At 45.4% G+C, this 24,314-nt stretch overlaps 1 protein-coding gene across 1 annotated transcript in view; it reads left to right on the top strand.

Annotated features, from left to right (window-relative positions):
• dst (dystonin) overlaps positions 1 to 24,314 on the top strand; it is a gene marked incomplete at its 5' end in the record, with an annotated part of 180,712 nt that overhangs the window by 108,901 nt on the left and 47,497 nt on the right. Inside the window, 15 exons of the mRNA XM_080016404.1 lie at positions 1,349 to 1,525; positions 2,771 to 2,894; positions 4,459 to 4,667; positions 5,368 to 5,682; positions 6,301 to 6,467; positions 6,993 to 7,146; positions 7,221 to 7,347; positions 7,879 to 7,929; positions 9,212 to 9,447; positions 9,561 to 9,690; positions 11,727 to 11,926; positions 12,468 to 12,969; positions 13,406 to 14,874; positions 22,039 to 22,200; positions 23,605 to 23,775. Coding sequence (XP_079872530.1) covers positions 1,349 to 1,525; positions 2,771 to 2,894; positions 4,459 to 4,667; positions 5,368 to 5,682; positions 6,301 to 6,467; positions 6,993 to 7,146; positions 7,221 to 7,347; positions 7,879 to 7,929; positions 9,212 to 9,447; positions 9,561 to 9,690; positions 11,727 to 11,926; positions 12,468 to 12,969; positions 13,406 to 14,874; positions 22,039 to 22,200; positions 23,605 to 23,775 — 4,194 coding nt within the window. The remainder of the gene's footprint in view (positions 1 to 1,348; positions 1,526 to 2,770; positions 2,895 to 4,458; positions 4,668 to 5,367; positions 5,683 to 6,300; positions 6,468 to 6,992; positions 7,147 to 7,220; positions 7,348 to 7,878; positions 7,930 to 9,211; positions 9,448 to 9,560; positions 9,691 to 11,726; positions 11,927 to 12,467; positions 12,970 to 13,405; positions 14,875 to 22,038; positions 22,201 to 23,604; positions 23,776 to 24,314) is intronic.

The following is a 24,314-nucleotide window of genomic DNA, read 5'->3' as shown; positions in this document are numbered from 1 at the left end:
TCCTCGGAACCCACCACTGAGCCACAGTCAGAGCTGAGCAGGTGCCGGAGGCACAATGGACACTACATCGTCCTCCTGGAACCTCCCAGACAATAACGGCACCCACCGGCCCGGCTTCCCTGGTTGGTACGAGAGAAGGGGTGATGTGATCTGAGCCATCTCCGCTGTCCGGTGCTCCGGTGTCTACCTTTGCCGCCAGCGGATCCTTCCTGGCCTTCTTCACGAGTGGAGCCCCTGACGCCTCTGTTGAGTGAGTGCCTGTGTGGCCCTGTACCAGCACCTGCCTTGTCCTGGGAGCCGAGTGGGGGACTTTCGACCTGAGCCAGTCGAGAGACCTTCGGGTTCAGTGTTCATGAAGGAACAATTCATGCGGGCACCGTCAGTCAAGCCCTGCCTCAAGTCCTCCACCCTAAACACCTAGGACAGACATCATGTCTGTCTGTGGCCAGCAGAAGAGCCATGCGCCCGGAAGTATGATTGATCATACCTCTTTCTTTTGCTACCGTTTAGCTGGCTGAGGTGATTCGGTGGGACCACCTGATACTATCAGAGCTAAAGCAGTGGACAGCAATGTGTTCGTAAATAAACAGTGGGGATACCCCAAACTCAAAGTCCTAGCTGTTTGTTAGCTGGTTGACACACTCAGGGGAGGCCATCTGATGCTATCAGAGCTTAACATGAAGGAAAAAGCGGAAACAATGGCAGAGCCGTTCAACAGGATTTACCCTGCTTGTGTAGGCTCCTGGAGAGGAACAGAGCCCCGGGTCCTGTGTGATTTTATAGGGCCTGGGCGAGGGGGGTCACATGTGACTTTGTTGATATACAAATCTCAACTGCGCATGCGTGAGGTGGATAAATCCGGTGTGAAACACTGCCTTAGTAAGAATGAAATAGGACCAGTTCTGTAACGGTCAGATTTATCCTTTGAAACTGTAATGACTCAGTCCAACCACATGGTGGCAGCATATTCCTTTATATTCATTACAATTCAGAGGGCGTTATTGGGTTAGTAAAACAAAAAGTTTATGTATGTAGGTACGTGTATGTAAATATAACCTAAAATTTTAACGGAAATTTTTAAATGTTGCAATTAAAATAGTTATTAGAGATGAGTAAAGCTAACCTAAAATAAAAATTCCAAATTGAAGAAATGCTTATTAAAAATGTGTGGATATATAAGTGTGGTATAATGTGTGGAGCATACAGACTAAAATACAGTCAGCCAATATAAAAAACAGGTGTGTAAACATCAGCTGACTGTATTTTATCATTCATTTCCAGTTCTTCCATGTTTTTCTGTAAACCAAATAATTAAAATCATTGTTATCGTTATTATTTCTCCCCCCAGTGCAGTGATCTGGGCATTAACCTGAAGGAGGTGGTGCAGCACTACCAGAACTTCCAGGACTCGTCCTCTGTCCTGGTCCAGTGGCTCGGGGACTCGGAGGATGAGGCCCGACGGCAGCAGAGCCAGGCCATCGCTGCGGAGCCCCAGAGCCTGCACCAGCAGCTGGAGGACACCAAGGTACCACTGTAGTGGATACCTAGAGAGATGTTGTTTTTTTTTCCAACTTGGTGCTTTTGATATTTTTTTCATAGATAATATATAATATTACAATAAATGTTGGTAAATGTGAATTTGTAAAGTAAAATACATAAAAGATAACCAAATAAAAAAATATAAAAAATAATATTGTTGCCAAAATAATGAACTATATATAAAATATGTTTTTTTGCTACATTTCCTTCGAGGACCCCTGGGGGAGGCAGATCCCAGTAAAAGAGAAGTTAAAAAATGTTAAATCAATAATACACAAATATATAAAAATAGAAAAAAATGTTGCTGCTTTCTCCCTGCAATTCCTTCAACCCAGGACCCATAGGGGGCCGTGGACCCCACTTTATGAACCCCTGTTTTAGATTCCTCTAAAGCGTAAAAAAAAAAAAAAAAAAAAGTTTCTGGCGCCCTAAGCATTAAGTAAGTTGTGGGGTCAGCACATTCCTCACCTTGTACAGAGTTTCCACACAATATCTCGTAACAACAACACTGTTATTTATAACAACACTGCTATTTGCTTTTTATAACAACGCCACTATTTATAACTCTGAAGGCCATTTTCCCCAGAGTTTCTTTCCCCTGTGAGTTACACAGATATGAACTGATAAGAGCTGATAATACTGTTTCTTTTATTTTTATATATATTTTATAATAGTGTTTCCAGTATTTTTATGTATGTTTTGATATTATATATTTTTATAGATAATATATGATTACGCCAAATCCATTAATATAAATATGTATAAAAATACATATAAATATGTAACGTAAAATAAAAATAAAAAACAAAATAAAAATGTAAAAATTATTTGGTGCTAATTTGCTGCTATTTGTTATCAATTATATAAAAATCTAATAATAATTCTGCTGCAATTCCTTCAAGGTGATTCCTTCAGCCCCAGTCAAAGACAATTTTATTGCTTGTTTTCCTGTGCAACGTTCCCAAATATCCCGACTTCGATTATAAAAAACATAATGGTCTTTCGTGGCCCTCATTTCAAATTTCTCGGCCGATCACACATCTTATAGTGGTAGGCAGCGGTATTATACCTTATATTGAGTAAGAGATCAAATAGAGGGATTTCTTCTTCATATTTTTGGCAGTGGTTGTGGTTGTGAGTTGTGAGGTTGTGAGTTATGGTATTTTCTGGGGCCCTCCCTGCTGGAGGTAATATAATAATGCATCAAACCCTTAAACCCCCTGTTGGCCAGGCTCTGCAAGTCCAGACGACCGCACGCCAGTCGTCCGTGGAAACTCTGCGAAAAACCGCAGATTGTCTGATGGCGTGTGAAGGAGATCTGCTGAGGAACCCTGAGGAGATCCAGGAGACCATGGGTGAGACGGGAGGGTTGTATTCAAGTTTAACTTGAATATATATGTAGCTTAAGTTTACCTTAATGATTTATCATATATTTTTTGATAAAAATGATTACTAATTCATAATTAATTAATAATTAATATTTGTATTTTACAATAATAAACACATATTATATGAATAGTTTATAATAATAATACATTATTATTTGTATTACTCTTATTATTATTATTATAATTATTCTCCTCTCCGAACTTTTCGGGCTAAAAGTGTGTGGAACAGGACAACCGCTGCAGCTACGGACACGGTTGAAGCCTCGTTAGAACCGGGACTTGTCAGACATTTAGTCGTTCAAGTTTCATCGAAATCGATCCACAAATGGAGAAGGAATCAGTGAAAAACAGACACTTTTTGTAAACGGCAAAAGTTCCATCTAAGGCGGTGTCGTGTACCTCCTGCCGCATTCTAGCCAGTCGTAGCAGGCAAACTGAAGGAGTCGAAAACAGTCCAAAACATATTGCGTGTTTGTGTCCTCACATACAGAGTTTGCTTGGAGCGCCAGAGCAACAGGTCCTAATCGTATCTGTTTAATTTAGTCCCAAAAGTTAAAAAAGTTTATGAAATGTCTCTGAGGGACTTGCAGTGTTTAATCCGTCTGAGTGGAACCGTGTTGTTGGGAACTTCCACTCGGAGTGATTTCCTTCCACGGACACGGTGAGACAGGACTCTGTGGGCTACAGGTACAGTAGGAAAGGCCACCTTCAAATTTTTAGGATAAGGCCACAAGTGTATCCTGGTATTAGTGATTCTGCGTGTCACCAGGACTCAGAAAACTCGCGTCACTGCGTCATTACGTGAGTTGATGCTGCGTTCATTGGAAACTCTGAAAATCAAACTCGTGTTATGTTGTAATGCTAATGTAAAAATGAACAACAACACAAACTGAACCCAAAAATTAGCAATTGGTGTCCATAACGGACCCCGTATATTGCTGCCTGCAGCTATATTTGTTATAATTATTATTATTAACCATCAAAATGCTGCACCATCAATGCTTGTCCAACAAAAATACGGTTTGTAGTCAAAAGTGCAATCAAATAATGATGACTCCTTTTAGGGTTTCCCAACCTTATGTCTCCTCAGAGACCCCCCAAATTAAACCTGATTCAGTCTGAGACCCCCAATTTCAATTAGGCAATACTTTTTCATGTATTTATTAGTGGTTCTACTTTCATGGTTTTTAGGCCGTACAATACTTGGAGTATGTGGATTTTGTTACAATTTATATTTATTTACATCAATATTATAATATTGCTATTCATTTGTGGATTTTTTTAACCAATATTTGGACGATAAGGAGACATTGGCCTCAAATCGTCCGCTTCTCAACCCCCTCTTGCAATCTCTGGTGCCCTTTAGTGCGGGTCGGTCACCCCAGGTTGTGAGCCCCTATATTGTCTTTCTAAAAAACTTACTGCCTGAACTAAAACATACTTTCAGAAACAAAGTCAAACAGAGTCTTATTTGGAAATATAATTTTTATAGTTTGACCAATGACATCGGTCAAAAACACAATATTTTCAGATGACATCGCGGAGCGCTTCGACAACCTGTCCAAGTCGGTGAGCGACCGCCACGAGAAGCTGCAGGTGACGTTGACGCGCTCGCTGAGTGTCCAGGACGGCCTGGACCAGATGATGGGATGGATGGAGGGGGTGGAGGAGAGCGTGAGGGACGGAGGACGGGTACCGCTGGACTCCGCCTCTATCAGGGCTCTGCTCAGCAAGGAGGGGGTATGTTGTAGTACAGCTTCTGTCCTGTTGAAGTACCACACACTCTTCAAAAGTCATTTTTGATTTGTTCTTTTAACTATAATTATTATGGATGTAGGGATGGATGAATAGAGGGATGAATGGATGGGTAGATGACCGTTTTTAAACCACGGATACCGAAGCCTAAACTTTCAGTATCGGCCAATCCAGGGTATAGTGGGAATTCAGGGCAGTGTAGGGTTGCTCTTTAACCCTTCCCCAGTGGCTATGAAATTTTATTAAAAAATGATAATAATAACAACCCCTCCACCTAAAATAAATGTGTAAAGATGTACACACTGTATCTGCCTGTAATACATTGCCAGGTGGCTTAAAATTTGACTATTACTTTGCTGCCAAAAAGTACAAACCTCACACCAATATACCAAATATCTCACTGTAATTAGTGAGATGGGCACAGATTTTGTCTGAAACAATAAAATATGCTACATGTTTTTGTTCTGCAGCCCCTGCAATTGATTTGAAGACATTTAGGGGTCCTCAAACCCCACCTTGGGATCCCCTTCGTTCGACCTGTCCGAACCCCGTCCACCTCGTGTCTTCTGTGTGAAAGCTCTGGAGCAGAAGATAGCAATACCCTTGAGGACCCCCAGGGGGCCTCAGTCCTGTCCAAACCCTGTTTAACTGTTTTTGTCCTCATGTGTCGCCTCCTTATGTGAAGGCTCTGGAGCAGGACATCGCGAGCCACCAGAGCAGCATCTCCGCCATCAAGGCCAAGGTGAAAAAGTTTGCTGAGACGGCGGACCCTGCCTCCGCCGCCCTGTTGCAGTCCAAGATGGACGCCCTGTCCCAGCGGCTCTCCGAGGCCTGCCATGCCCATCAGCAGAAGGTGTCCCACCTGGAGAAGCTGCAGGACAAGGTGGAGACCTTCGAAAAGACTGCCGAGCGTGTTCAGCAGTTCGTCCTCAAGCGATCGCAGGATCTGCACGACCTGCACGACGGAAAGAGCCTCAATGAAATCTCTCAGCTGATGGAGGTACTTATGGCAGAGATAACGCCTATCAAGGTGTATGTGGCAGTTTCCCCTACCCCACGCCACCCGAGTGGCGTTTTCAGGGCCCTCTTGACACAGAGATGGGGTCGAAGAGTGCCAGTTTTATAATAGAGAGTGGGCAAGGTGGAACAAGCCCGGAGCAAATGTAAACCATGTCGTGACAAGGGCTCCTCTCCTGTGTGTGTGGCGATGAGTTTTTTGCCTGTTGCTTGTTGATTGGTCTAACAGGTAACAGGCATACAGCCACACCGATCCTGGGCCCAATTACATAGATCCAAGACAGGTGTGGCTGCTCAAACCACCCCACCCCTACACCCCGTACTATCAACACCAAACTGAGGCCATTTTGGTGGAATCCCTGGCAGAAGCCTACCACCCCACCACACGCCAAGTGAGTGGCGTTTTAAGGGCCCTCTGACACAGAAACACATGCGATGGGATTTAAGAGTACCAATTTTATTGTAGAGAGTGGGCAAGGTGGAACAAAGCCAATGGCTAATTCCATAAGGTGTACATTATCTGATTGTAATGGACTCCATAAGGTGTACATTGTCTGAATATAATGGTAACAATATGTTTAACTGTTGTTTCCCACTACAGGACACCACGGCCGAGGTGGCGGACCACGCCAGGGACCTGGAGACGCTGAAGTCGCTGTCCCAGGAGCTGTCCAGCCTTGACACTGAAGGAGGGACGTCACAGATCCTGAGCAAGATGGACGACCTGAACAACATCTTCAGAGCCCTGCAGGACACTGTGAAGGACAAGTAGGTTCAATGAAATTAGGTTAACATGAAGTAGAGCTTTGGGCTACTCCATGTTAACTTTGTTGATCAAACACAGAAGGGAAACTGTTCTCATTTTAGCAGGTGCATTAGTTTTCCCTGCCTGTTTCTCATGTAATGTTTTTATTTGTTTGATTTATCATTATTTTTATATATTTTCTTGCTCTTAAATTATTTTGTGTTGAATTCCTGTATTTGTACTATTGGATCTTCAGAATTAGAATTGGGTTTATTTTGCTGAGGAATTTGATTTGGGATGGGTTGTTGCATTGGGTTGCTGATTGATTGTACGCCATCAGACAGACAAGTACCATAAAAAGTTAAATGATATAAAAAGCAAACAAAAAAACGAAATATACTAAACGTGTGAGTGGCAGCTTGGTTGTTGATGGTACCGAGTGTAGGCATAAAAATTAATATAGATGGTGATTATGACGTTACAGAATGAAAAAAATATGTAAACAAGCATGAATGTTTCTGGTGTGATGTGTTGCTTTCGCTCTGCAGGGAGGATGAGGTGTCGTCCTGCCAGGACCTTCTGGGGGAGTTGAAGTCTGCGGCTGGAGAGCTGACCTTGTGGCTGGACCGCACCACGGAGCGGGTCCCTGAGGTCCAGCCTGGAAGCCTAGAGGGTCTGGAGAACCAGCTGGGGACAGTCACCGTGAGTGGAAAGGTGTATAGATAGATGGATGGACGGATGGATAGACATGTTTGACTGATTTGACCTTCCCTCAGGGTCTGTCCGAGGAGTGGACCTCCAGAGGACCCGCGGTCCAGGACCTGAACAGCAGAGGATCAGCGCTGTGCACCCTCATCAGCTCCCTCACGTCGCCCGCCAAGACCAAGACGCCACATCAGTCGGGTACATTCGGCTTTTCCATTTTATCCATCAAGGATATAGTGGATTAAATTTGACACAGTAAAAATACTTTGTCAAAATAAGACCTTTATGCTTACTGTGGATGCACAGCAGAATTAAATTACTTAGATATAGGTAAATACATAGGTATGCCAAAGAACTGTGAATACTGCAGCATGCAAATCTGTATGCAGTTCAGTATAGAGCCTTTTTAATTTAAAGGTAAGAATTTGATACACATAAGTGTCACAGACCCTATTTGATCAGATCTAGTCTTTTTTTTTTGTTGTTAAATGTGATTTTTGTCTGTACTGGTGTTACAGAGGTAACAGTGAAACTGGGATCCAAACAGTCGTCATTATACATTCTCTAATGGTGCTAACGTCTTATGAATGAAATTACAAAATTATTAACTTCTTGTCGTTTTGCTGTGGATCCCCTGGAACCTGTTAAAGGACCCCGGGTATGGATACCCAGCCCTATCTGAATATGATGTTGTCACTAACCAGTTGAGGTGCTTTGTCTTTGCATCAGCTGTTACTAACGGTGGTGGTCCAGGGACACATGCCTACCTTACAAGTAAAGGTAATCCTTTTGAAATAATATAATATACAGTATTAACACCTACTGTCTTCTGTCTTCATAACAACTGGTCGGATATATACCCTATAGATCAATGTGGTGTTAACAAAGTTAACTCCTCTCTAGTCTATTAACACAAACCAGGTAGACTTTTACCAATGTACCTAGGTAGACCCTTACCCTTTGAATATTCAGTAAAAAGTATTATGAATCATCGTGCCTTGATGATGTAATTCTCTTGCTATCAATTGCTTTCAAGCTCAATAAACACAGATAATATTTGACCGGAATCTCTCCCATTTGTCTGGGAAATTGAAATCTTCCAGGACACGTGGACCGGCACCAATTTCTTCTAACGGAAACTCTGGTCTTAATCAGAGTCCTCTAGTTAATCGATCGCAGATGGCATAGTTCCCGCATGTATATTTAAAAAGAAATAAGCTAAAACGCATCGCCGCACCCAAAAATAACTTTTCGGATCTGTTTCGACGTCAGTCCCCCAACTGAAAAAGCTGCATTTGCCAAAAAGCGAGTTGTTTGCTTCCCTGACTGTAATAACCTTGCTCTGCTGCCGTCCACTGTGATTGACTCCACGCCTGACAGTGCTGTCAGCAGCTCGACAGGGGAGACGCTCTGCGGTGCGCTGGGTTTTATAACTCAACTGTGAGCAGGACGCACACTTGTGCTTTCTCAGACTGCGTGGAAATCTGATGTTTTCACATCACAGATGAGGAAGAAAGGCATTAAAACTTGCTCTGGTTCCCGTGCCCACCGCTGAGCACGTGAATAAATGCACCGATTCACGTGAGGCGTTCTGGTTCTGACTGTAACAGCAGTATTTAAATATCACTAATGCAACAAATGTGTTTATTTTGGGGTGAACGTTTTGCTATTTGCTGTCCTTATTTTTTATGTGAAAAAGTGGTTGCCCCAAATGGTTGCCAATTGACTCAATGTGGTTGCCGAGGGTCACCGGGCAGCCATTACCCTCGAGCCCTGTTCTTACTAGGGTAGACTCTCACGAAGGTACCGAGATAAACTCTTTCCAACATAGATTCTTACTCGTCAGTTAGTTGCTAGCATCTCCTGACTTATCGGGTATGGATGACACCTGCGCCTTCTGTCCACGACACCTGCACCTAATTGATGCTGAAATGTAAAGCATGTTGAGCCACAATGATAATAATGCCGCAATCCTTATCCATCTTTGCTGTGGCATCAGGGGAAGTTGTTTAGTAAAGGTTCTTGTGAGGTAACCTAACAGGAATCTGTTTGTTGTCTGCAGAGCTGATGGTAATTCAGCAGAACATGTCCTCCGTCAACGAGGGCTACAACAGCCTCGGGGAGCTACTGAGGAGCCGAGCGGCAGAGCTGAGAGGCCTGGTGGACGGGGTGAGGGAAGCCCAGCAGGAGACGGAAGTCATGATGACATGGTTGAAGGACACCCAAAATAAGGCGGCGTCCTGGAACTCAGCCACCATGGAGAAAGACTCAATGAAAACACAGCTCGAGCAACAAAAGGTCCCAGAAACAGCATTCAGAGTTCAAAGAATTCACGGCATTCAAGGCATTTATTATCTTATGTGGAAGTCATGAGTGTGTTTTAAGATGTTTTTTATCTGTTGTTCCTGCAGGCATTTGAAGATGACGTCAACCAAAAAGGAGAAAATCTTCACAAGCTGAGGGAGAAGCTTCTGCACTTGATTGAGACCCAGCCAGATTCTCCCGAAGCAGCAAAATGGAAGGAGGCGCTGGCACAGATAGGTATTTAAATCCTAGTACCTAAACCCAGAGAGGTACATAGACCCAGGGGTTGTGTGGAACTCGTTGGCAGCTTGAGTTGGCAACGTTTTCTGCACTTTGGCTCCAACCGTCAAATGTCGAATAAACATTCTGATTCACAAAACCTGTCACCACATCAAGGTGTATTAAAATCTTTAGTCCGTGTCGGACCCACAGCACTGGTTGACCTCTCAGGTCCACTGGCAAGAGGCTCCTGAATATGCCATTGTGTGGATAGGGCATTTTCCATTTCGGCCTCAAGACTCTGGAAGAGCCTTCCCGAAAATATCAGACCAGCTGAATCTTTTAAAAGTTGTCTGAAAACACATTTTGAAATGTGAGCAACTAACCCAGCTTTCTAGGGTTTACATATCTTACATATCCATAACCATCTGTAGGCACCTTGTACATGTTGTGTTTTTAATATATTCATTTGTACATGGAACATTTTTGGAACAATGTATGAATTTTATCCTTTTTAAATTGGTTTATTTTATTACTGTCCCCTGTTTTCAAATCTGTTCATCTACCTTTTATTGCTTTGATTTCTCTTTTTTCTTTTATTCCTGCCCCTCTTTAAAGCACTTTCGAGCTATATATATAAATATACATGTATATATATGTATATACACACACACATACACACACAAACACCGATCAGCCACAACATTAAAACCACCTGCCTAATGAAGTTGAGCTCCCCCTCGTTCCGCCAAAACAAGCTGTGACCCGTGGAGGCATGGACTCCAGAAGACCTCTGAAGGTGTCCTGTGGTATCTGGCACCAAGATGTTAGCAGCAGATCCTTTAAGTCCTGGAAGCTGCGAGGTGGGGCCTCCATGGATCGGGGTTGTTGTTCCAGCACATCCCACAGATGCTCGATCAGATTGAGATCTGGGAAATTTGGAGGCAAAGTCAACACCTTCAACTCTGTGTCATGTTCCTCAAACCATTCCCGAACAATTTTTTGCAGTTTTTTATACTGCTGAAAGAGGCCACTGCCATCAGGGAATATCGTTGCCATGAAGGGGTGTATTGTTTCCGCAACAGTTTTGAGGTAGGTGGTATGTGTCACAGTAAGATCCACATGAATGCCAGGACCCAAGGTTTCCCAGCAGAACATTGCTCAGAGAATCACACTGCCTCCGCGGGCTTGCCTTCTACCCATAGTGCATCCTGGTGCCATCTCTTCCCAGTAGGGTAAATGACTCACACGCACCCGGCCAGCCACATGATGTAAAAGAAAACGTGATTCATCAGAACAGGCCACCTTCTTCCATTGTTCCATGGACCAGTTCTGACGCTCACGTGCCCATTGTAAACGCTTTCAGTGGTGGACAGAGCATGGGCACTCTGACCGGTCTAGGGCTACGCAGCCCCATACAGTACACAGCAAGCTGTGATGCACAGTGTGTTCTGACACCTTTCTATCTTAGCAGCATGAACTTTTTCTGCAATTTGTGCTATAGTAGCTCTTCTGGGGGATTTGACAAGACGGGCGAGCCTTCACTCCCCATGCGCATTAATGAGCCTTGGGCGTCCATGACACTGTTGCCGGTTCTTCAGTTGTCCTTCCTTGGACCACTTTTGGTAGGTACTAAGCACTGCCTACCAGGAACACCCCACAAGACCTGCCGTTTTGGAGATGCTCTGACCCAGTCGTCTAGCATCACAATTTGGTCCTTGTCAAAGTGGCTCAGATCCTTATGCTTGCCAATTTTTCCTGCTTCCAGCACATCAACTTCAAGAACTGACTGTTCACTTGCTGCCTAATATATTCCACCCCTTGACAGGTTCCACTAGAACGAGATGATCAATGTTATTCACTTCACCTATCAGTGGTTTTTAATGTTGTGGCTGATCGGTGTGTGTATATGTATGTATATGTAAGCATCGGTGTATGTAACTGCATTAATATATATATATATATATATATATATATACTGTGTATGTGTGTGTGTATATCACTCACACAATTTGGGTTGGGTCTGACTGCCATTCGCTCCCCTTCCCCCCCAGACGCTGCCTGGGCTGAGGTGAGCGGCTCGGTCCAGGAGAGGAAGCAGGATCTGGAGCGCTCCAACAGGAACTTGGACGCTTTCCAAACCACCGAACCCCAGCTCCGACAGTGGCTGTCGGAGAAGGAGCTAATGATGAGCGTGTTGGGACCGCTCTCCGTGGACCCCAACATGCTCAACATGCAGAAGCAGCAAGTCCAGGTAATGAGCAGTCATTCGATTTTGCCTGATTTGTTTTTGTCCAAATGAGTCTAGTTCTTCTGTATCAGTCAACATTTGTGATATATAACGTTATAAAACACTTAAGGTACCGCTTAACCTAATAGTTACCTTAATACATACCAGCTAGACTACATGATAGTTACCTGGGAAATCCAAGAAGGTCCTTCTGTTTACCTATCCAAAGTTTTGTGGTTAAAAAAAAAATAATAATTGTAATAGTGATAGCTGTGATAGCTATTCCAGTTCGTAATCTCTTCCTTGCGATCATGAAGGAAAGTGGTCTTATAACAGTTCATGGAATCATCTAGTTCATAACCTTCTATGTTTCTACCTAATACTTCTGTCCTGAACCAAATATATAATACTTCCCTGCAATGCTTAATTGAATAAGAGAGAGATGATTTGTCCAAAATAAGTCTTACATTTTGTTAAAAAAATTGTCTTAAAAGGGTCTTAAAAAGTACTTTGTGGGTACTGCTTGTGGTTTTTAAAATTCACTCATTCCTTCCTCTTCGTCCAGATTCTCCAGAATGAGTTTCAGAGCCGAAAGCCTCAGTATGAGGAGCTGAAGGAAGCAGCAGCTGCCATCCTGAACTGCCCCGGAAAGCAGGAGCCCTCCAGCGGTGCGAATGAGGTCCGGGAAGGTCTGGCGGCAGTCACCCAGAAGTGGGAAGACCTGACGGGGCGGCTGGACGGGCGAGCCAGCCTCATCGACCAGGCGGCAATAAAGACGGGGCAGTTCCAGAAGCTCCTGAGAGGCCTCGGCCAGAGCTCTGCTGAGCTGGAGACACAGCTGGAGAGCCAGCAGGGCCACAGTGCCCAGCCCGATGCCGTCAAGAAGCAACTAGAGGAGGTCCACGCGATCTCCGCCCAGCTGAGGGAGGAGAAGAAGGCACTCAGGGAGGCAGAAGCCCTCAGTGCGGCGCTCGGGGCCATGGTGACGGAGGACTATCTAAAGGCTAACTTGGCCCGGCAGCTGGAGAGCGTCAGCAAGCCCTTCAGACAACTGGAGGAGAAAGCAGGTTGGGCTTCAGTATCTGGAGGCTTTTTGCAAAGAACACCTAATTTCATTGTGTTCCATAATTCCATTTTGGGATTGGTTTATTTTCTAAATTAATTCAATACCAATGATCATGTTTATTTTGGTCTGTATTTGGCCTATAGATAAAAGGCTTTTTGACTGACCCAGCAAATCAAAATTTCCACCATATCTTCCACTTTCAACCCTTACTTTTGGTGTCCCTGACTGCTTGATGTTAAAGCTAGTTAATTGTGTATTATGTGTATCGCTGTCTGTGGTTTTGTTTATGCTTTTTCTGTAAAATTTGATGACTGAGAAGAAAAAAAAAAAAAGAAAATACTGTACGCATCTATCAGTTATGATTATTTATGCATACTTTAATTCTGTAAGGACTTGGGTATAATGGCAGCACTGATGATTCCATCTGTGTTCCACAGCCAAGCGTGTCCAGCAGCTGAGCTCGACCTTTGCCAGCTCTCAACAGTTCCATCAGACCTCGGAGGAGTTCCAGACGTGGCTGGATGAGCAGCGCCGCGACCAGGCCTTGCCTCAGCCCATCTCGGCCAAAGTAGACGTCCTGCAACAGAGCCTGAAGGAGCACAGTGCCCTACAGAGAATCCTGAGGGAGCACGAAGAACCCTACAACACTGTCATGGGAGAGGGTGAGAGGCTACTGCAGAACACAGACGGTGCTGAGAAGCTGGCCCTGCAGGGGCAGCTCTCCACCCTCTGCTCCAACTGGGAGGAGGTGAAGAAGAGCTCCACGGACCGGGCGGATGACTTGCAGACGGCGCTGCAGAGAGTGCAGAAGTACCAAGACCACGCAGAGAAACTCAACTCATGGGTGGAGGAATGTGAGGCGAGTGGCGACCGTGTGAAGCTCACTGTGGATTCTGTGGCTGTGGAGAACTCCATCTCTCAGCTGAAAGCCCTACAGAAGGATGTTGATAAGCACAGGGGGGTGGTGGAGCAGATGAACACAGCCGCAGACAGCCTACTTGAGCTGGCCAACGCAGACACCGAGGGGGTCAAGGAGGAGAAGGCTGCCATTGGAAAAAGAGTGGATGAGGTGATGGAGGTTTTGCAATGTAAGCGAGAGTCACTGGAAAAGATTTTGCAGACGCTAAAGGAATTTAATGACACTCAAAAAGAGGCCAAATGCCAGCTTGAGGGAGCTAAGAAGCAGGTGGATGCCTGTGAGTCACTGGGAGTTCAGGCGTATAGTAACAAGACCTTGACAAACATGAAGGCTCAGCAGAAGAACTTAGAGGGAGTGCAGAACCAGGTTGAGCACTTGAAGAGCCTGGCCAAGGACCTGGTTGTAGACGTCCCAGATGCTGATGGAGTGACAGACCTCTTACTGCAGTGTGACAGCCTCGAAAAAGACTATGGCTCCCTGAACAAGAAGGTAGAGGAGACCTGCTCCACCTTAGAAGGTAAACTGCACGGCATTGGTCAGTTGCAGAACAACATCCGTGAGATGTTCAGGCGATTCACAGACCTGGACGACGAGCTCGACAGCATGGAGCCCACAGCCAGGGACTTGGCCATTCTTAAAGACCAGCAGGGTGCCATTCAGGACTTTGTGACCAAACTGCAGGAACTCACGGCCAACACTGTGAACGCTGGGGATAGCTGTAAGAAGATGCTGGAGACCGAGGTTTCGCCAGACCTGCTCGGCCTCAAGAGGGATCTGGATGCCCTCACGAAACAATGTGGCAAACTGTTGGACAGAGCGAAAGGCCGAGAGGAGCAGGTGTTGAGTGCACGGGGTCATCTGGAGGAGCTGCAGGCTAAACTCCGGCAGTTCACCGACAGTCTGAACAGGGCCATCGACAGGGAGGAGTCCCAGGGGGCCGTCGGCATGGAGACGGAGGTGATAAACCAGCAGCTGGAGGCCTTTAAGGTATGTCAATACTCTGCAAACATTAAACTTGTTTTCCATGTGTAGCGATCACAAAAGGTATAGTTTCACTCCACCTACCCGGTACTGGTCATCAGAACAAAAAGTTCTTTGTTCTGAGCTTGGCTTCTCACGTTACATCTGCACATGTTTTGCTTTTGTGCTCTTTCGGGGATCGGTTTCATTTGTCACTGAACTTGATGATGCAACTGCGCCAGAGGCATAAACTTATTTACTGTGGATACAATATCCTGCACGGCTGAATGGTCGTAACAAGTGGTGATCTAAGCCGAAATCCAGGGTTTGTTGAAACAATGTGTGTTGGTGAACAGGAAATTTTAAATCAATATCTCCTACTCTGCAAGTCTGCAGTGAGTCCCATTAACCCTTGTGTGTGTACGGATTATTAACAGGCTCTTAACTGGGCGCCTAGGGCCCATTTGTTGGCCATCCTCTGGGGATTGGTGCTTCAGTGCATCTGGTGCTAACAAAGGAACTGGATCGTGGGGGGGGCATTCGATCCCCCCAGATAACCACCAAGTCTCTAGTCTCTGGCCTGTTTGAACAGTCACCTCATTGCTGTTCCTGGTGCTACATGTAATTATTTGTGGTAAAATATTCACTTTTAATTAGTAATACCGTGGAAATCGGTGTTGCCAAGCCCAGAGAATAGTACACTGGCAGGAAATAAGTGAGTTCTGAACTTAAAAACAGATTGAAATGTCTGCGGAAAAGCCTGGAAGTCTAAAGGGTTTCTTTGAGCAACATGGAGCTACTGGTGCCACATTTGGTGATCGTCACAGACACCAACACACACCTCCGTTGTTTGGGCGATCTATAACACTGAAAGCCCAAAAGTGGTCGTCTCCACAGCTCATTTAGAACATTTTGACCCCACAGGCTCCCAGTTAGAGTCAGTGTAGACGTTGTTAGAATGTTGCCAAAGGAAACAGTAGTTCACCAGTGGTTAAATGGTTTAATGTTTATTTTATGGATATTAGTAGATATTTATACAAGACATACTAAACAGCTTCCCCTTAAAATAGAATATAAACAAAGTGGGAAAAGCATAAGAAAGGGGCGTTTCCTTTCTGATGCTTAAAAGGAACAGGAGAGGCTGTCTCGGTTGCTCGCCTGGTAGAGCGCGTTCCATTTTTTTATGGCTAAATTCTTGCCGCAGCCGGGCCCAGGTTGGAATCCGGCCCATAGCAATTTGCTGCATGTCATCCCCTCGCCCTCCCCCTGCCTCTTCTATTTATCAATACTCAATATGTCAAATAAAGTGTGACAATTAAAAATAATAATAAAAAAAAAAAGGGAACAGAAGACAAGCAGATGTAGAGTGTGTGTGTGCGTGTGTAAAACACTAAAAGCCTGTAAATTCCTGTGGAGTCTATAAAAGAGGATTAACCTATATTTAGAAATCGAAATTACTAAAATGGTTACTGATTCATGGAGCATGAAAACAATGCAAACTGCAGTGAGGGCAAAATGACACGCATGCAGCCAAGATGTAGGTCAGTGGGCTTTAAGTTTAAAGGGTTTGGTTTTGGGTTTTTCCATCCAATATAAAAGGTAGTGTCGTATAATTTTCTACAGTTTATCCAAATATCCATTCGGGCTCCGTGGATTAAACCATCACAGGGGACGGGGAGGGGGGGGTGTATTAATAGTCTGCACGCTGCCTGGTGGTATCTTCAATCTGTCTTCTGGGTCTTTGGTGAAAGGCTTGGAGGGGGTACAACCATCAAAGAACTGATGGATTGAAAGTGTTGCCGAGCAACGTGGTTTCATGATGTTGTTGTTACCCCCTCCACCCACCCACGTGCACGCCCCCAACACCCCCTTTGTGCTCCTACCAGTCAGCTGCTAGCGGAAAATCCTCATTGTGCTCCCTAGTTTCTCTCTGCTGAGCGTCCTGGGAAGGAGGTCTGAAGGCCAAGCAGACGTGGAGCTAAAGTTGTTTAAGAATAATCATAACAACAATAATTATAATAATAATGATAATAATAACGATTATAATAATGCTAATAATAATTACTATAATAATGATAATAATAATAACAACAATAATAATGATTATAATAATGATGATAATGATGATAATAATAATAATAATGATAACAGTCGTAATCAGACCTGTCTGAGAAGAGTGTTTTTAAAACTGTCACCCACGCCAGCGTTCCAGCATTATAAGGTCCCAGATTTTGCCACAGGAGGATTCAGTTTGGTGCCATTCGGTTCTTGAATTCTCTTCTTTCGGTTTTTATCCATTTGCATGTTTTTATGGGCAGACTATATCATTAGATAGTAGTAGGTTGACTTCATTGTGTGCTTTTTTGAGCTGAGATAGTCTCTGGTTTTTCCGATAATTTCTATGTATTATTATTATTATTATAAGCTGTTCTGTGCATGTTGTCTCTTACCTGACGGCATAACAAATGTCCTAACAAGGACAACATTTAGGAGAATGGGTTGTTTCTATATTAGGGTTTTGGCTTGGTTTTCTCACCCGGAACGCCAGGAGATCGTGTTACGTTCCGCTGTTGCTGCTGCAGTGCGTGGTTCTGTAGGTTCCTGGGCAGCGTTGGCAACAAAAATATCAAATAAACAGTGCAGGACAGCGCTAAGACGGCCTTGTTTTATGCGCTGTTACCATTTTAGGTCAAGGCTTTGTGAAGGGACGGCTCTGGGTTTGGGGCTCGTAGTCTCACTCTCGTACTCCCTGTTCTCGGCGTTGCTTTTGGATCGTTTTCTGAAGAACGTTCTGGTGGAAGTGCACGTTTTGTGTGTGTACATTCCGCATACCTTGAAAGGAGGGGAGGTTAGTCACAAGAATGTGTAATGTATTGGACTGTGGGAGGTGGAAATAAGTGTAGTGTCTTTTCTCCGCACGCTACTCAGACATTACATCATCGTCTCCCCTGATCCCAAAAAGGAATTTCTCCGTTCTGAATCACTGTAGCGCTTCCCGACACTGGATGGGATGAGGTTGAAATATGGTGTTGTATGGACCCCTAGGGCTGTGTGGACCCCTTAGGGCTGTGGGGCAGTTTGGACCCTGTGGGGCTGTATTGGACCCTGTGGGGCTGTATGGACGCTGCAGGGCTGTATGGTCCCCGTGGGGCTGTATGGACCCTGCAGGGCTGTTTGGCCCCCGTGGGGCTGCTGACTCACTGCCCGACCACAGTGACACTCTCCCACGAGGTGAAACCGAACCCCTGTGGCCCTGCGGCCTCCTGGGAAATGGGATTTTACGGCAGGTCTCCAACTCGAAGCCGTAGTTGTGTTCGTGGTTTGGCTCCAACACCTAATATTTGGAATGACTGATGAGCGGCGCTGTGAGCAGATTCCATTCTGTCACTTTCTTAAATAGAAAAATGCGTAATGCGTCCCTCGCATGACCTCGACCCGCGCTTGTAAGAAATTGTTTGCGATATGAAAGGCTTTTGGGGAAAAAAAAATAAAGAGGGTGCTGGCAAATTTTTAAAGGAAGGATTAAAGTTGAGTAATGTGCCTCCATTAACGCAATGCACAGATGGAGATTAAAATGCACTGGGATCATTTAGTGGATTTCACATTTTCCGTGCGTGGATCTCTTTGCCGTCTCTTCTGGGGTCTCTGCCTCTTCTCAGGACGCGGGGCGCCAGACCCCTCTCCTGGCTACCTCCGCATTCATTCATTCATTTCATTATCTTCTTGCATCCATCTTGGACACAGAGAGCCTTCGGAGCGTCGTTAACCTGGCAGAGGGATGGGGCGTTAAATGGCCTGGCACCCGCTGCACGCCCCCCTCGGCATTCCTCAGTAATTTAGCAGATCTGCAGGGTCCACGGCAACGGTCCACCACAGGGAAAAACACTGACAGGAGTTAAAAAGAAAAAAAAGGAAAAGAGCCGGTATCAGTTTCAGCTCCGTGTGATGTCATCATGACAGCGCTGGCCCGGGCTTGTTGTGTTTGTTTTTTTCTAAAGCTGGTTCGCTGCTCCGCTCCCTCTTACTTCCTGCTCAGTCCCAGGGAGGTTGAGGAGAGCGCCGGGATGCCGGCTCAGAGCTTCTGGGCTTAGCGGTGAAGTCATAGAGCTGGAGACATAAGGGGGAATTAGAACAACAAAAAAAAAAAAAAAAGAAGAAAAGGGTCACGCGTCCACCAATCAACATGTGCTGGAGCTGTGGCAGATGTTGGCTGAATAATGAGCGGGGGTGGGGCCCGGAGCCTCCGGAGCCCCGGCCGCGAGGATCTGTCAGAGCCAGGGGAACCATGGGAGAGCTAGGGAGGGCTTCTCCGCTCACCCAGCACCACCGGCTTCTCTCGTTGTAGCAGGTTGGGGTTTTCGGTTTTTTTTTTTTGTTTTGTTTTGTTTTGTTTTTTGGGGGGGTGGGGGGGTTTTTGGGTACTCTGAGGATTTGTCTTCTGTGGATGTAATAAATCTCTTTGCGCTGGATGGACTCGCACGGATGCTCTCGGGATTCTCCCGACAGACCAAGTCGAAGGAACTCTCTGACCCGGAAGGACTGGGATGGAAGTTTGGTCACGAAGATCCATGAGGAATATTTATGACGATAAAGACTTTAGCTTTCCTCGTACTCGGTTCTAAGCTACTACAAAGATTTTTTTGTAAGCTTTTTTCCGTGTGTTTTTTTAAATATAATTTTGTTTTTCCAAATTATTATTGTTCTTATTATTAAAGCACTCTTTCTTGTTAATAAAACATCTATTTGATATTTTATATTAGATTTTTATATTTTGAAACTAATTTTTTTTTATATATATATTTTTTACTTATGTCAGAAAGGAGGAAAACAAAGTCACTTCTTTTTATGCAATCTTAGATCTTAATTAAATTATTCACACATTGCTTCAGACTGAAGCCGGCAGCAGAACAGCCTTTATCCCTGGAGCATCACTGGGTCTTTGTGGTGCTTCCATTGTCTGGGATGGGGAAGCCTCTGAGCCGGCCGGACTGCCTCCGCCAGCACCCCTCCTGCCTGGGGAAGGGGGAGGAGGAGGACCTGAACATTGACGACTGCTACGTCCCCCAGAGGTCCATCTACGACACCGTGCGCCTCAACGAGCAGATTGACCTGGGCTCCAAGGGCAGCCTGGCGTCGCGCCACCTGACGGGCACACTGCCCTACGTGCACCGCTCCCTGGACATGGGGAATGGGGTCCTATCGTCCTCCAGTGCCTTCGAGCTGCGGAGCCGCAAGCCCCCCCTGCTGGACGAGCGCTGCCTCTTTGACGGCCCGAAGCTCAACGGCGACGTGATCCGAGGAGCGGACACGCTGCTGCCCAAGACCCGCCTCCAGGGGGCGGACCAGAAGGAGCTGCCGCCACCCCACCGGCGCTCCTGGCGGGCATTTGTCCCCGCCAACCTGCCGGGGTACACCAACCTGGTGGGGTACTCCGGCCTGGCAGGATACGCCAGCCGCAGTGCCAGCTTGCGGACGGACGCTGTGGAGCGTCCCGCGGTGCTCGTGAGTGGCGGCAGGCGAGGCCAGAGTGTCACCAGCTCGCTGACCTCAGAGGAGGACTCTGGCTTGTACAGCCCCACTGTGGAGAGGGAACGCCGCGGTCACAGGCACCGCAAGAGGCCGGGCCCCCGGAGCAGGAGCCTGTCCTCCTCGGAGGCCATGCACATATCTGGGGACCTGAACACGGGGCGGTCCTTCAGCTCGGGCCAAGAGGAGTTCCCCTTCTCGCCGGCCCGGGAAAACCCATCCAGGTCTCTCTACCACAGCAGAGGCCTGGTCCAGGAGCTCCCAGCAGGCGAGCTCTGCGGGAGGGAGGTCGCCACTGACGGAGAACACCGGTACTCCATAGGCAGGTTGTCTTCAGGCTCCGCCTGCAGGACCCAGAACGGCAGCTGCGCACGGCGCTCCAGGACCTTAACAGACTACAATGAGCTTTCCACGGCTGAGCTGCTGGAGGAAGCGTCCTCACCGGGGGACTGCGACCTGGTCAGCGTGGTGGTAACGCAGCCCGAGACGCCCCCTGCTGAGCGCTCCAAGCACTGCGTGGTGCAACACGGGGCGTCCAGGTACACCCTGGAGGAGCTGGAGGACTTCCTGCAGTCGGTGGAGGCCTGCCTCCCCAACGGCAGTGTGCTGGCCCTGGACAAGGCTGCCGGCCTGGAGTTGGAGTCCCTAGTGTCCGCCATGGCAGCCTGTCCTCAGATGGACCTCTTGGACGGCTTCTCCACGCAGGTGCCAAGAAATAACCAGAAGGAGCCTCCTTCCCCGTCTCTGCCTGTCTGTTGTTGTTTTTATGGCCAAACACGTGTTTTACTCGACGGATGGATGTGGCTCTGGATTAGCGCTGCCGGGCTTCTGGCTCGGCGTCTTCCTCGCATATCAGATTACACGCAGGCCGAATTAGGTTTAGCCGGCTGTGTGATCCTGCACAGCTGGGCCATGACGCAGAGCTGGGCCATCACTCCGCCCTTCCAGAGGCTGCTGAGCGAGGGTTTGATTCCTGGATTTAACAGTGACCTGGAGATGATGTGGAGGGAGGGATACTGCAGGAAATGCCATTTCCAACCCTTTTTAGATAGACTGATGGATGGATGGATAGATGAAGAGATAAATGATAGGTGGATAGATAGATGGACAGATATATAAATAGAAACTTGATTCATCCCCGGTGGGAAATTGCAGTGTCGCAGCAGCTCACATCAAAAACAACAGGCAATAATGATGAAGTCAAGAGAATAAAATGGGGAAAAACGAAAGGCAATATGTAATAAACCTCAATATACAATAAATCTAATGATAAACATTTACAAAAGAAAAATGTGGTAATCTACAGTAGATAGAGAAATCTTTCAAAGTAATTACAATAAACATAAAAATGTAATCAACAATAAAATACAATATAGATTAAAACTTAAACAGAATAATGCACAGTTGAATTTAACTATAAATTATTCTTTAATATGTATATTTCTATATATATGTTTTGTATTTGTGTATTTTTAGTATTCTAAATCATATCTCTACAATAATATTGATAATTATTAACTTAGTCACTGTAAACTATCAATTGAAAGTCAAGATTTTGCCAATAATTCACTTCTTGCAGGCTGTGATTGTTGATGTGTGGTATAACTTGAATTTTTTTTTTTCAAAGCGTAAAAGTCGTATATTTCGTGTTATTTTGGCTGTCAGGTCTTCCAGAAGCAGGAGATCGATCCTCTCCAGACTCAGCTCCAGGACATCAACTCTCTGGGTCAGGGCCTGATCCAGAACGCCGCCAAGGCAACCTGCACTCAGGGCCTGGAAGACGACCTGGAGAACGCCAACAGCAGCTGGAACTCCCTCAACAAGAAGGTGCCGGTCTCCCGTTTTGCACGAGGGGTCGAACAATCAACCGATGAACCGATCACAATAATCAAAGAGAGCGACGCATTTATGTCTGTCTGTGCTGATCATCTTCGTACCTCGTTTCACTGTCCTTCTGTGGTCTAAATTATTCATGGAGGTTCGCTGTCAGCTCACCGTGCTGTGTAGATGTGGATCGATTAATCGATCACAATAATCGAAGGCTACGTTCACATTCCAAGCTTGGAATGTGAACGTAGCCTTCGATTATTGTGATTGTGATTTTGCTTATATGTGAATCAGATCTGGGTTTTTTTTTTTGGTTTTGTTTTTTAATAACAGTGTGAACAGCACAAATCACATGGAATCTGATCTTCTAAATTCGGGTTTGGGCCACTTTCATTTGTGTTGCTAAGTCGGATACAGGTCTGATTTTTTTGCAGTGCGACCTTGGTCTGAACAGTCAAATCGGAATTCATGCAACTCTTACATCACGTGAATGAGTGTGTGTGTGTGTGTGTGTGCGTGTGCGTGTGCGTGCGTGCGTGCGTCGCCCGACAACACCGGGGCTGCGGTGCCTTTGCCTGCCATTAGGGTTGCCGGGGTTACACGGTGTTCGGAGCATACACCGATTACATTACTTGCCCGCCGCCCCTACCGTCGATTTTTATTGTTTTTTAAGACCCGCAGACCCATTTAGCAAATTTTTGCGTATCAGCGCCGACGTTCATCATATTAACAAACATCTAATTTGAAAAATACTAAATTCGTCCACTATCGATTAATTGCTAACGAGAATTTAATAGATGAAGATGTTGTCTTATCGATAAGCACTGAACAATCTGCGGTCTTGTTTTTGTGTCAACGGGAGCCTGTGCGTGCAGGACGTTTCCAGGATTAAAAAAAAAAAACAAAAAAAAAAAACGGAAGTAGTAGTACTCACTGGAGCAACAGTGAGCAGTCGAGGAAAAAATACCCCCCGGAGCTAGAGGAAGTAGAAGTAGATGGAGGCTTCCGGAAGAACGACCAACAGCAAACATGGCTGGGAACTCCTTTTTGTTCCTCAACAACTGATGCTGCGTTTAGATGGAACACAGGATCGGGAAAAACGGCACTTTCTGAACGGCACGGGGGGAGGGGAAAAAAGACCCTGAGCGAAGGAGAGGTACCGGCCGGTGATGGTGATGACTTCAGTGAAAATAAGAAAATACACGATATCGTGTCTGTTTAAATATAAGAATCGTAGTAATGTTTAATACGTAAATTGGCGTCTCGTCGTCCATATCTGCACCAGATCTTGATCTGCTACGTAACATCCGACTCATTCCTCTGGGTCTCCCTCTGAGCCCCAGAGGTTGACCCAGAGACCCAGACCCAGTCCTAAAAACATTTATGTTCGCCGTTTCCCTGCAGATCGCAGAGCGCTCGGCGCAGCTGCACGAGGCCCTGTTACACTGCGGGAGGTTCCAGGATGCCCTGGAGTCTCTGCTGGGATGGCTGTCGGACACCGAGGAGCTGGTGACCAATCAGAAGGCTCCGTCCGCGGAGTTCAAAGTGGTCAAGGCGCAGATCCAGGAGCAGAAGGTGAGCGCAGTAATAATGTAATTTATTTAGTAGTTATTATAAAGCGTTTTTAGCAAAAAATGGTTAGAAAGTCCTTGAAACAAAACATTAAATAAAAACAAATTATATATGCTTATAGGTTAAATAACGAAGGACATCGATTTATCGATCAATTATACTTTATTTATATTATGTATATATATATTAATTATCATATTTTTTACATTTGAATGCAATGAATGCTCTCCATAATACGATTTATAATTTTAAATATATAAAATATTTAATCATTAAAAATTTTAATAATATCAAATTATTTCAGTCATAAGTCATTATTATATGATAATAATGATAATAACTATTATTAATAGGATAATAATAATAATTATCATTATACAAAAACAATTTATGATCAAAAAATATATTATTTTATTTTTATATATATATATATATATATATATATATATATATATATATATTCCTCAGGCCGGACATTCCAACACACTCACTCACTCACACACACACACACACACACACACACACACACATATACACACACA

Source organism: Zeus faber, assembly GCF_960531495.2.
Source record: "Zeus faber genome assembly, chromosome: 16".
In the NCBI taxonomy this organism is placed as follows: Eukaryota; Metazoa; Chordata; class Actinopteri; order Zeiformes; family Zeidae; genus Zeus; species Zeus faber.
This window is presented reverse-complemented; position numbering and strand designations above follow the sequence as displayed.